The sequence below is a fragment of the Ictalurus furcatus genome, chromosome 17 (genome assembly GCF_023375685.1).
Source record: "Ictalurus furcatus strain D&B chromosome 17, Billie_1.0, whole genome shotgun sequence".
NCBI lineage: Eukaryota > Metazoa > Chordata > Actinopteri > Siluriformes > Ictaluridae > Ictalurus > Ictalurus furcatus.
The window spans coordinates 11,842,751-11,854,629 of NC_071271.1; the positions used below are offsets into that span (position 1 = coordinate 11,842,751).

Here is an 11,879-nt window from a genome sequence, read left to right on the forward strand (position 1 = left end):
GTCTGACATCAGAAACAGAAAAATCTGTAAATGTGAACAGCTTTATTGGAAATTCGGCTATATTAAAATACAGTATGTGAGCACAGAGAGTCGGAGAGAAGTAAATCGATGTAAAGGGCCGACACTAGGCAGAATGCGAATATGTAATGAATATGCTAATTAGCGCATGACGACATCCAGCGACATTTAGCAACTTTCCATTGAAAGTTGTTGGCAACAGTGCTCTTGTCCCTCACCTTAAGTACGTTGACGTTATGGTGAAGATGAAGCAATGTCTGGGAAATGCACATTTAGTCCAGCATGTCTGGGAAAAGGCGCCATATTAAAATTGGTTGTTTTTTTTTATTGTAATATATAACAAATATGTTTGAATGACATTTCTTGTACAGTTCTTGAAAACAAAATAAATACTGCTTGAAAAGTCCTTGAAAGTGCTGGAATTTCATTATGAAACATCTGTATGAAACCTGGTTATAGGCTGATTGCCATTCCCAAATTGTTCAGCGTGTATGAATGGGTGTTTGAGTGTGTGTGTGATTGTACCCTGCAATGGCTTGACAACCCGTCCAGGGTGTCCCCTGCCTTGTACCCCGAGTTCCCTGGGATAGGTTTCAGGCTCCCCCGCGACCCTGATAAGCGGTATGGAAAATGGATGGATGGATTTGTCCAACTGATATTTCCAACCCGCCAGCCAGCTCTCCACTATCATACAACAGCTACCAACTGCAGATTGTGACGGCTAGCAAGTGCTTCCTCCGAGACATGTGAAGCCAGCCAAAGACATCTTTTCAAACTGCTGCTCAAGCGGCATCACAGGGCAGCATAACTCACTTGGACGAACACGATTTTTGCCCTCTTCCCTATACACAAGCTCACAGGGGAGAATGAGAGTGCCATTCCTCCCACCCTGAGAGCATGACCAATTTTGCTCCCTTAACTCCAGGCCAAAGATGGCTGTGGTGTTATCCGGATTTGGCCTCGCAATCTCTCGACCATACTTCAAACACTACACACAATTTAAAATGTAATGATAATTAGAAACTGATTATCACTATTTATTTCCTTTACTCTTCTGCATCAGTAAGAACAGATATGTTCAAACAGTTTGAGCATCAGCAAATCCTCAGTGACACTGTTGAGTGGAATATTTAGCGAAAAGATCCTGTGTTTATGCTTCTACTACGTTTTTACTCCACTGCCATTTTGGCAGGACAACACATTTTTCCTCTTTCCTGTTGGCAGGTCTGCTCATGGTATTTTACTCTATAAAGGCAGTTTGTGCTCTTTTTACACTAGAGCTGTGGAGCTTCTGTATACATCAGCATATGTTGTAAGAGTGAGAAAGTAAGTTTAGCTTTGGACACAAATGTGTCCACATGAAGTACTCCCTGTGTAATTCCACTCTCTCAGTCCTCAGGTAGTGGTCCGTCAGCAGATCTCTCGATGATGATGATAAATGTCTCTGGAGTGTGGAGAAGCTAAACCGTACTGAAACAAAGCGCCGGTTGTTTATGTCTAAAGCCACCAAGGGAGAAAGTACCAAGAGGGAGTTGTCTTATGTGATACAGTTTGTTTATATCAGTGGATTGTGTTATTTTCCCTTGTTCCACTCCTGTGTTTATATCAGTTCTGTGCTGTATTATGGGTGGTGTTGAGCTCTTAGCACAAGTATAAAACTACAACAAAAAATGTGCTTTGTAATGTGACATCTAAATGGATGTAAACAGATAAATTACTGGAAGATCATAGAACCTCAGAGTTTGCATCATTTAACACATCTAACGCAACTCATCAATTAATTCCCAAGGCCCTCATTGGTGTGTTTGAACAGGGAACGTCTCTGTGGGGTTGTGATTCTCTAGGACAGGAGTATGAAACCCTGTCGTACACAGGATATTTGAATGTTCTTACATTTACAGGATTTATCTAGATGGCTTAGATTTATACCTGTTTATCTGACACTGTTCATTAGAAGCATGAGAATGTGACTCTGCATGTATGTTGTTTTAATCTGAGAACATTGTGAATTTTCATTGCGTACAACAGTGGGATTAATTTTGAACCAAGGCATATAATGTAAACATATTACCCTGTATTGAGTCTGCTTTGTTCATTTGTTTTTTCCATAAATCGCACTTTTCCTGAGATGACTTTTGTATAACATCTTTTTGTCCCACACCCCCAATGAATAGCTGAAGCCTGCAGCATGCGCTTAAGGTGCCAGGCTATCATTTACACTCCAAAAAGCTGCTGAGCCCAATCCTGAGTGAGCTATAGTGTCGCACTGCAATTTAATCCTCTCTACCAATTACAGGAAAGCAACACTCAGCTGAAGAAGACAAATAAGTGCTGGCTCTGTATTTGCCTGACAGGTTTAGAAAAGTCTAAGCGTGCATAACCGGGTCATGCATTTAAAAAGTGACAGTAAAGTCATTCCAATCTTCTGTATTAGAAATGGGTTTACAGCAGAGTAAATGACAGCTGCCGTCTGTAATCTAATGTTTAACTCATGTGAAACCATTCTCTCCTTCTTTTCCAGTATTGCCATGGCAACCAAGGAAAACATGACTTCCCAGCGAGGCATGTTAAAATCTATACAGAGCAGGGTCAACACTCTGGCCAGTATCCTTTCATTTCTGTGGAAGATATTGAGGTGAAAGCATCAAGCAATGGCTACTATAGAAATGGGTATTATGGGGCTGTATTCAGATCTTATTTACAACGTTGTCCTCGAAGCAATTAACGCTGAGCACACTGAAATGGGAAAGTAATAATTTTTTGTTTTCTTTTGTTTTGTTTCAAAACACTTTTGCACTATGTATTACAGTGTCTGTTCCCTGTAATCAAGTAGACAGTCTCATGAACATTTAGTAAGGTAGTGTAGAGCACCCGAAGGTCAGCCGCTCCTACAGATAACAGGTGATCATTTGTTTTTTAATACTACATTTGTCTACATTGATAACACTTACCTTAGAATTTTTTTTTGTTATTCGTACATTTTGGTATGGTGGTAGATTTTGACCACTAGTATTTTACAGCGTGGTCAACTTTTAAACTACACTATGCCAGATACTTTCTTAAAATACAGTAGGTTTTTGCCTGCCTTACTGTGGAGGCAGCAACGACAAGTCTGTGATGAGAGTTGCACAAAGTCACCATTCAAAATGGAGGGAATTGGATTAGCTGTAAGATAAATGCATGACTGCCACAACACAGATACAGCACTTGATCAGAGTCTATTGGTGTGCACCGGCCTGTTAGCACAAATAATTAGTGCTGGGTGCTATAGACACTGAGAGAAAAAGCCAAACCAGTGAAAATAAAAATAAATTCATTCTGCTGCAGTTGAGCAAAACAGCAAAGGCAACTATTTCCCTAAAACGTTCCCTGTAGCAGAACTTCTTGCAAACAGCTGAGCCATGATGATGTGGAAAGTTGGGACTACTTAAAGGTTTGTACTCTACTTAAACCATAAAAGCCTGGTTCATGTTTTCTGCATTTCTCAAACAATGATGTAAAGGGTATGCAGTCTCAAAAATTATGCCATTTTGTCTGCACATACCATAGGTAGAGTGGATCCTTCACACATAAATGAGGCTTCATGTTCAGTAGTAGGTGTCTTGATTCCATACAACAAACAGAAAAGAGCTAGAGAGCTGTTTAGAACGAACCCGAGGAGTCCTTGATTGTAGTTCTTCTCATATCAACATGTAGAACCATATCACCTTTAAAATGGGCATTAATGATAGCAAGCCTTTGAGCATTTCACTAATTCTTAAAAGAAATACTGATTAACTACATGCTTCAAAAGTATATTTTGTGTCCTTAGAATAAGACATTAGTTAAGAGATTAGTTATTTCACTCTAATTGTGTTTAGAAATTCTTGGCACTTTCTTTGGGTCCTTAACTTTCCCTGCCAGATCGATTTCCTGCCATCAATAGCCTCATCCAGCGAATCAACTTAAGGAAGAGACGGGACTCATTAATTCTGGGTGGAGTTATCGGCGTCTGCACCATCCTTCTGTTGCTTTATGCTTTTCACTGATTGACAGAAGATCTGATGGCATTTTGGGCTATTCTGTGAGCAGTGGCAGGGCTTGGAGAATAAGCTCAGTAAATGGGACCCTGGAGGCTGCTAAGCAGACTCCCACTTGGCCTAATCAAATAACAGGATTGATTGTGGCCAGAATGGACTACCTTACTTGTATCTAGCACTGGGTTGGATGTGGGTCATACAGCATTTTTGTTTTCTTTAATGCAAACATAATGATGACAATGAAATGGAGACCAAATAATAAATGAGACCAGAACATTTTGGTTTTAAAGAGCATCCTGTAATACTAATACTGGATTTAAAAAAAACAAAAAAACACAACAAAAAAAAGTCTCTCTGTGACATAGCACCATGAAATTGTGCCGTCACTGTTGATTACTGGGGTAAAGAGGATTTTAATGTGATGATCCTTTTAGTGAAGGGGATATTCATCATGTTATGTACGATGTGATTTAATAAATTATTCATATACATGATATTAAAAAGTGAAACAGTGGGTACTTGTAAAGTTTTTTATTCTGCAGACAGTTACAGAGATTCCTTGGGCTTATGGCCAGTTTTCTGACAAAGAAAATTGCATCGTAGTGCATAGAGATGTGATTAACCTAAACCTCCATGTTTTTACTGCCAGCGGAGAAATGTTAAAGATAAAGATGCAGCAGCATCTGTTCGTTCCTGTGAGCCTGCAGTTCATGTAGCTGAACATCGACTCAGCCAGAAGACTGAAAGGCAACTAATCCTGTGTCTGTGTCTTTTCTACTACTCAGTGTACTGGAACATTTGGCACCAGAAAACCACCAGACCAGTACCAAAGGCTCAGATTGATGTTTTTTATGATTTTGGTTCCATGCTAGTAGGATATTTTTATCAGTAATTTTGCTGTAGCCAATTAAAACTGGTTAACAGCCAAAGGAGCAGTGCATTTAATGACTGTAGAGGCGTGTATCGGCACTGTTGCACGAGCAGGAGTGTTTTTTTATTTTTCTGCAGCTGGGAACAGCTTCTCAGGTGTGAAGTGTGAGGGATAAAGGAAAGTCACATTTATTGACACGAGCATATATGGTGCTTGCACAGTGCTGCATGATGTATTCAATCATTCATCAGTAACGACTTTATCCTGGCCATGGGCACTGGTTTAAATGACTAATTTTGCCAGATTTGTCAGAATTCCTTCAGGAATGGACGTCAATGGGATATGAACTGTCCCATGCACGTCTCTATTTGGTAATGATGACACAGTTGCTCTTAGTGTTGCTATAATCATTCCAGTTTCCAGGTTGGTGTAATGAGAAGTTGTACTGCTTCCTGTCTGGACACGTTTTTGTTTGAGTCAGGCAGTGGGACAATGCCATCAAAGTTCATTTTTGAACCTCAAGTGACTTTTCTGTCATAATTGCTTTTGCCATTTCTCCAAACGCTTTAGGCCTGTAATTTCTCGATGTCTTGAGTTACAGCTTCCCTTTTGGTTTTTACAAAATTAACGAAATTTGAAGAGTGAGCATGTTTTATTGGCATATATTCTGCACTGCTTAATATGATATGATCATATTGTTTGTTTCTATAGAGAGAAAAACTCTAGGAATGCACATTGTCCAGGATGGCTGTATGCATTTCCATCATCTATACTGATGGAATAAATGTAAAAACAACAACTTGTTAGATTAAAATGGCAACCTTTTTTCATACATCACAATTGACAGAAAACCCCCCCAATAACAACTAAACATTGACTGTTATTGTTAGACCACTGTAGTTCAGAGAACCATTGAGTGAATGAATGAATGTGCAGTGTTCTGATGGTCACCCATTCCTGCAGAAGAGCCTGATGACACTACACATCCTGATGATTTAATATGGGACATCCTATATGTGTTCTATGATATTACACAGCAGGAGATAGAGAGCTAGTTTTGAGAGCAGTGGTTCTGAAAGTGGGGTTCATGAAGCATAGCCAGGCATTCTGTCATACACCATATGGCTAAAAGTATGTGGACACCTGACCATCACACCCGTATGTGGTTCTTCTCCTAACTGTTGCCACAAAGTTGGAATCACACAATTGTGTGGGATGGCTTTGTATGCTGTAGCATTACAATTCCCCTTCACTGGAACTAAGGGGCCCAAACCTGTTCCAGCATGACCATGACCTTGGAGTGTCCAACACAGAGCCCTGACCTCACCGAACACCTTTGGGATAAACTGAAATGCCAACTGCGTCCCAGGCCTCTTCGCCCAACATAAGTACCTGACCTCACTAATGCTCTTGTAGCTGAATGGGTAAATCCCCATAGCCATACTCCAAAATCTAATGGAAAGCCTTCCCAGACGAGTGAAGGTTATTATAACAGTAAACAGGGACTAAATCAGGAATAGGATGTTCAAAATGCAGATATGGTGTGTGTGATGATCAGGTGTCCACAAACCTTTGGCCATATAGTGTTTTGTTTATTTTTCCCCCACACAGTAATGGAAATCACAACCCACCATTACTAAAGTTGTTATATTTATTATTGAAAATCAAATAGCCTGTAAATGATGTCACTTGGGCCTAATGAGTTACGTCACTAGAAAGTGCTCCAAAAAAGAACAAGAATATTATTGTACACTTTTGAATAATGAGTAATATTAGAATAGTTTATTAAATAACTACTAAGAAGGGCCCAGACTATAAAAAGTTTAAGAACTGTTGGTCTAGAGTGTGTGATAGCTCTGGCACGTGATATACATGCCTGCCGGTGGTGTGATGAATCATTTTCCTTGCTTATTGTGCTTTGCTTGGCATTATGATGATAAATTATGTGCTTTCTTTGCATTAATATTTATTTGTAAAGGCAGGCTGATTGGTGAAAATGCCTCATCTTTCATATATAAGTTTCTATATTGACAGCTATTAGACAAGGTATAACTTCAGTTTTCTCTCTTCAGGAAGTTCTTTTTTTTTTCTCTCTCTCTCTTTTTTTTTTTTCTCCCCCCCCCCCCCCCCCCACATCTGCATGTTTTGATGTCTATCTCAAACTGATGTTCTCCAGCTGGGTCTTAAGTAAAGAGGTTTTACATCACCATACTGAGTCACTGCTATGCTCTAAATGTTTACCACAGTCAGAGTCATCAGTTCTCCAACAATGCTCTTTCCATTTGGGGCTTTATCTAAAGGTCACAGCAGCAGTACATGGTTTCTGTTTTTGCTTGATACAGTTTCCAGAAATTAAAAGCTAAAATAAATAAAAATATTTGGAGCCATGGGTTTCATTGCAGGAGGGAGCTCTAAAAGGACATCATATTAAAGTGATTGGTTTGTTCCCTCTCACATGGAAGAGGAAACATGGGCTTACGGCAGCTGCTGGGAAATCCTCTTCACTCTTCTATTATGATGTATAGTTTAAACATTGCTGGAGTTGTACTTGTGTTATCTTGTGTGGGGCTATCCAGCTGCACAGACTGAAGAGATGAGTAGATTACAAGCAGGTGGACTTAACCAGATTATCAATCCTCTTACACACTGTACTGTTCTTACAGATTTCTCAGCACTGAGATGTTCCTGGAAGATTCCTCAGTTCGACTTGCTATTGGCATTAAATTTAAATGCACCAAACACTGTTGATTTTATTCACTTCGAACCTCACAGAGGAGTCTGTAGTTTTAGGTAATGGGTTTAAAGCTGCAGTCACAATATGTTTTGTAATACTTTGCAAAGCTCTTCACATGCTCCAGTAGCTTCAGTAAAATACCTGCACTGAGGATAAACTCCGGTCTCTGAGACATCCCAGGCTCTATAAATGGTCGAAAAACAGATGACCACCAACAACCAATCAGATCAAAGAGGCGTTTCAACTTTCCAGTCGATCATGTTGCCTTGTCAATTCAGAAAGCTCCTCCTCGTGTATGCTTGCATGTACGCAACATGGCAGCCGCATTTATCCTGCAGTCGTTCGGAGCATTACTTGTCCATGTCCTCAGAAATTAATGCCATGTGGGAGAATTGTAGCATGAAGGTGCACCTGAAAATTCTGCAGGAATATCAACATGGACCAGAATCTCAAAGTACTGTTTCCAACATGGAATCCATGCCACAAAGAATTGAGGCTGTTTTGAGAGCAAAGGGAGGAGACCCTGCCCAGTATTAGTATAGTGGTGTGTGTATATCAGAGCCATTCGGGTGTTTATTGGAGCAAGAGAATTCTCGTCACTGTAGTCCTCTGACTATCAGTAGAACATAACTACATTTTAAACAGGGTTAACTGTACATCTGGACCAAAAAAAGTACTGACAAGAACTTGATCATTCTGGTTTAATATTGAGCTGCAGTAAATGCTGCTACTCTGTCAGTTATGTGTAGTTTGTAGTCTGTTTTCATCTTTCATGAAGCCACTGACTGTGCCATTCATTATACTGATGTAGGATCATATGTTTGTTTCTTTATACATATGTTTGTGCTATATTATAATATTATGCACCATTTCATTTTGAGCCTGCTTTATAAATATCAAATGGTGAGATTGCATTGAAATTTATTCGTGTGTATTCTTAAGTATTATTTTAATGGGTTGAACTCACACTTCTTACTACTTACAATTTCATTAAGACCTTCAAAACGGTTGATGCAATGCTCCAAGATGGGAAGAACCTTAATGGATTCCCACTAAGTGTTAACCCTTAACCATTAAACTGCTGTGAACTTTATCTGATTGGTCAGAAGGTGTTGATTAATTGTCTGTAACAGCAGCTCTGAAATTAGTGCTGGCTGGAACTGACTGGAACGATGGGTTTATATTTATACGCTTGGTTCAATATGTTATTACTTGTATAATAATAGCTCATACATAGGAACGTGCATGGGCGATGTTACACAGATAATCTACACCTAATAATCAAGTAAACATTTATTGTTATTTAGAGAAAAATGTATATTAGTTGATATGGCAAAGCTTTCTCATATTGTTCTATGTAAACCCCTATCACAGTGTTTCCCATAGTGCATCCTGGTGTCTTCTCTTCCCCATGTAAGTGACACACACACACACACACACAGCAGTCCACATGATGTAAAAGAAACCGTGTTTCATCAGACCAGGCCACTTCTTCCATTGCTCCATGATCCAGTTCTCATGCTCACATGCTCATTGTAGGCGCTTTCAGCAGTGGACAGGGGTCAGCACGGGCACTCTGACCGATCTGCAGCTACACAGCCCCACACGCAGCAAGCTGTGATGCACTGTGTGTTCTGACACCTTTCTATCATAGCCAGCATTAACTTTTTCAGCAATCTGTGCTGCAGTAGCTCTTCTGTGGGACCAGATGGGCTAGCTTTCATACAAACCCCCCCCACGCACATTAATGACCTTGTTGTCGGTTGGACCTTGGACCACTTTTGGTAAGTACTATCCACTGCACATCTGGAACACCCCATAATACCTGCCATTTTGGAGATGCTCTGACCCAGTCATCTAGCCATCACAATTTAGCTCTTGTCAAAGTTGCTCAGATCCTTACTCTTACACCTGCCCATTTTTCCTGCTTCCAACACGTCAACTTCAACAACTGACTGTTCACTTGCTGCCTGATGTATCCCACCCCTTGACAGGTGCCATAGTAACGATATAATCAATGTTATTCACTTCACCGCTTTAATGTTATGGCTGATCAGTATAAATACGAGTACATTAATTTTCACTCAAGGATCATTTTAACTTGCTGCTTTACCTTTCAATTAAGATTTGACACAATGACCATAATTTTACTTAGATAATTGTTTTCTGTACGTTTTCCATCCCTGTATGTGCTATAGTGAGAGCTGTACAGATCAGCACCAGGAGCTTGCACATAAAGTGCAAAATCAGCCTGTAGATGTGCTGTTTTACTGATCTATGCATTATTCACTCCTACAAACAGACTGAAAAATAGTTGTGCATGTGCGGTTGTGATGGCGTAAGCTTTTGTCAGAGAAAAGCATAATAACCTCTGTGTCTACTGTACTGGCAGTATTTATCTACAAAATAAGTAAGCAGACACATTGTAGACCATGCGTGTTAACATTTATTCCACCCATGCAGAAGTACACAATGAACCTATGAAATGAAAAGTCATATCCAAAGTGAACCAAGGTACCATAAAGAATTAAAGAGAAAAAAATCACAGTTTTAGACACATAGCAGCACTTGTGCATCTCATCAATATTGGCACTGCACTTTAATGTACAGTAAGTACCTGATGTATCAAACCGATATTTCTATACGTGAGCTGTGTTCGTCTAAATGTTCCACAGCTTAAAGCAAAGCTCAGCATTTCTACCTCTTACATAAACACACACACACACACACACACACACACACACACACACACACACAGTATGGACAGAAAAGCAGTGGATGAGGTAAAACAGTACACAGAATCCAGTGATTAGTGTTTCTGGGTGGTTTGTAGATGCTAACAGTCTCTACTATTAAAAAATAAGGCAATATATCAAAGAGAAAAATACATAAATTTGTCAATCAATGTGAAGAAAATCATGAATCTGGAGTAAAAATCCTGAAAAGGCTCCGGTAATAAAGTGCTTGGAATGGGGCAGTAAAATATTTAATTCAGAACGAACAGAATGAGAACATTGTTGTTTATTTCATCTATGAGGAAAAAGCCTAATAGCCAAATCTAGGTCTTTAGACAAAGATTTAGACGATGAATTTCCTTTTTTTTTACGTCACTAGGTTAATTATGCAGAGATGCAGTAAATACTGTCATTTGTGTCACATCAAAGAAACAACTTAATTTGTAAGATGGTGATTTTTTTGAGTGTGTGTGAGAGAGAATAGTACTGTCTGTCTACAGCATGCCTATATATTTTGATAAGTATATGGATATATAGCATATGTATACAAGTTAGGAGTCCAGAAGAGCTAGACTGGCATTCTGCACTAGTGATTTCAGTGATTGTGGGTAGAGTACAGCTCTGAGGGCTTTGGCACAGAGCACGGTGAAGTGGTCCTGCCCTCTTCATGCCTCCAGACATTTGTCCATGCTTCAGTAGGTAGCTCAGATTGGAGAGGGGATTCAACATGCGTTTCAGTGCTCAGTTCTCAGACCACTTCCAACACCAAGGCAAAGAGAATCAGCACATCTGGGCCAAGATCAGCCCTGGACATGTAGCATGTGCAATCCACTTTAAATACCCGCAGTCTTTCTAATGGGATGTGATGAAATTTGGCTTTTCACATGCACGTGGTCATCTTAGTAAATCAAAAGCTAAATAACGTATATAAAATAAATAACATAAATGAAAAAACAAACTCCTCCCATTCAGAATCGCTTCCATTTTCCTTCAACAGAGTCCATGAGGTCACATGTCATCCAGCAAAGCTAAGCGTCTCCAGTTTCCCCAAAAGTTAATTTCATCTTGTCATACAAATCTTTACATAAAATATATGTGAAGAGTTATATTGCAAATATATCTGTGCATCTGGATATTTCAGGAGTAATATAAGGTTATGATGCAGCTCGCAGCTCAAAGTCCCCATCTTGATGAAGAGTTCTGCTCTCATCCTTGGCATCATCTTCAGTCAGTTCTCCAGAAGAACAGTATTTTGTGTATGCTAAGCACTCACTGTTCATTTTTTTTTTTTTTTTTATCAAGCACACATTAACTTAAAGCATGCACGTCATTTCTCTGTAAATAGATCTTATTTTTTGCTACACTCCTTTTAATTTCTTTTTTTGTTTTATAGATTATTTTATAAGAAAGATCTCATTTTTTAAATGACACAGTAGAGGGTTTTTTGTGGGTTTTTTTTTTTTTTTTTTTTTTTTTGCTGTAGATGGTTATTTCTCGTCAGC

The 11,879-nt window shown here is 39.3% G+C and overlaps 1 protein-coding gene across 1 annotated transcript in view; it reads left to right on the plus strand.

Moving 5' to 3' along the window:
- gosr1 (golgi SNAP receptor complex member 1) overlaps positions 1 to 4,551 on the plus strand; it is a 30,370-nt gene extending 25,819 nt beyond the window's left edge. Inside the window, exons 8-9 of the mRNA XM_053646882.1 lie at positions 2,540 to 2,622; positions 3,922 to 4,551. Of these exons, the coding sequence (XP_053502857.1) occupies positions 2,540 to 2,622; positions 3,922 to 4,046 (208 nt within the window). The 3' untranslated portion in view covers positions 4,047 to 4,551. The remainder of the gene's footprint in view (positions 1 to 2,539; positions 2,623 to 3,921) is intronic.
- Positions 4,552 to 11,879: the final 7,328 nt, after the last annotated feature.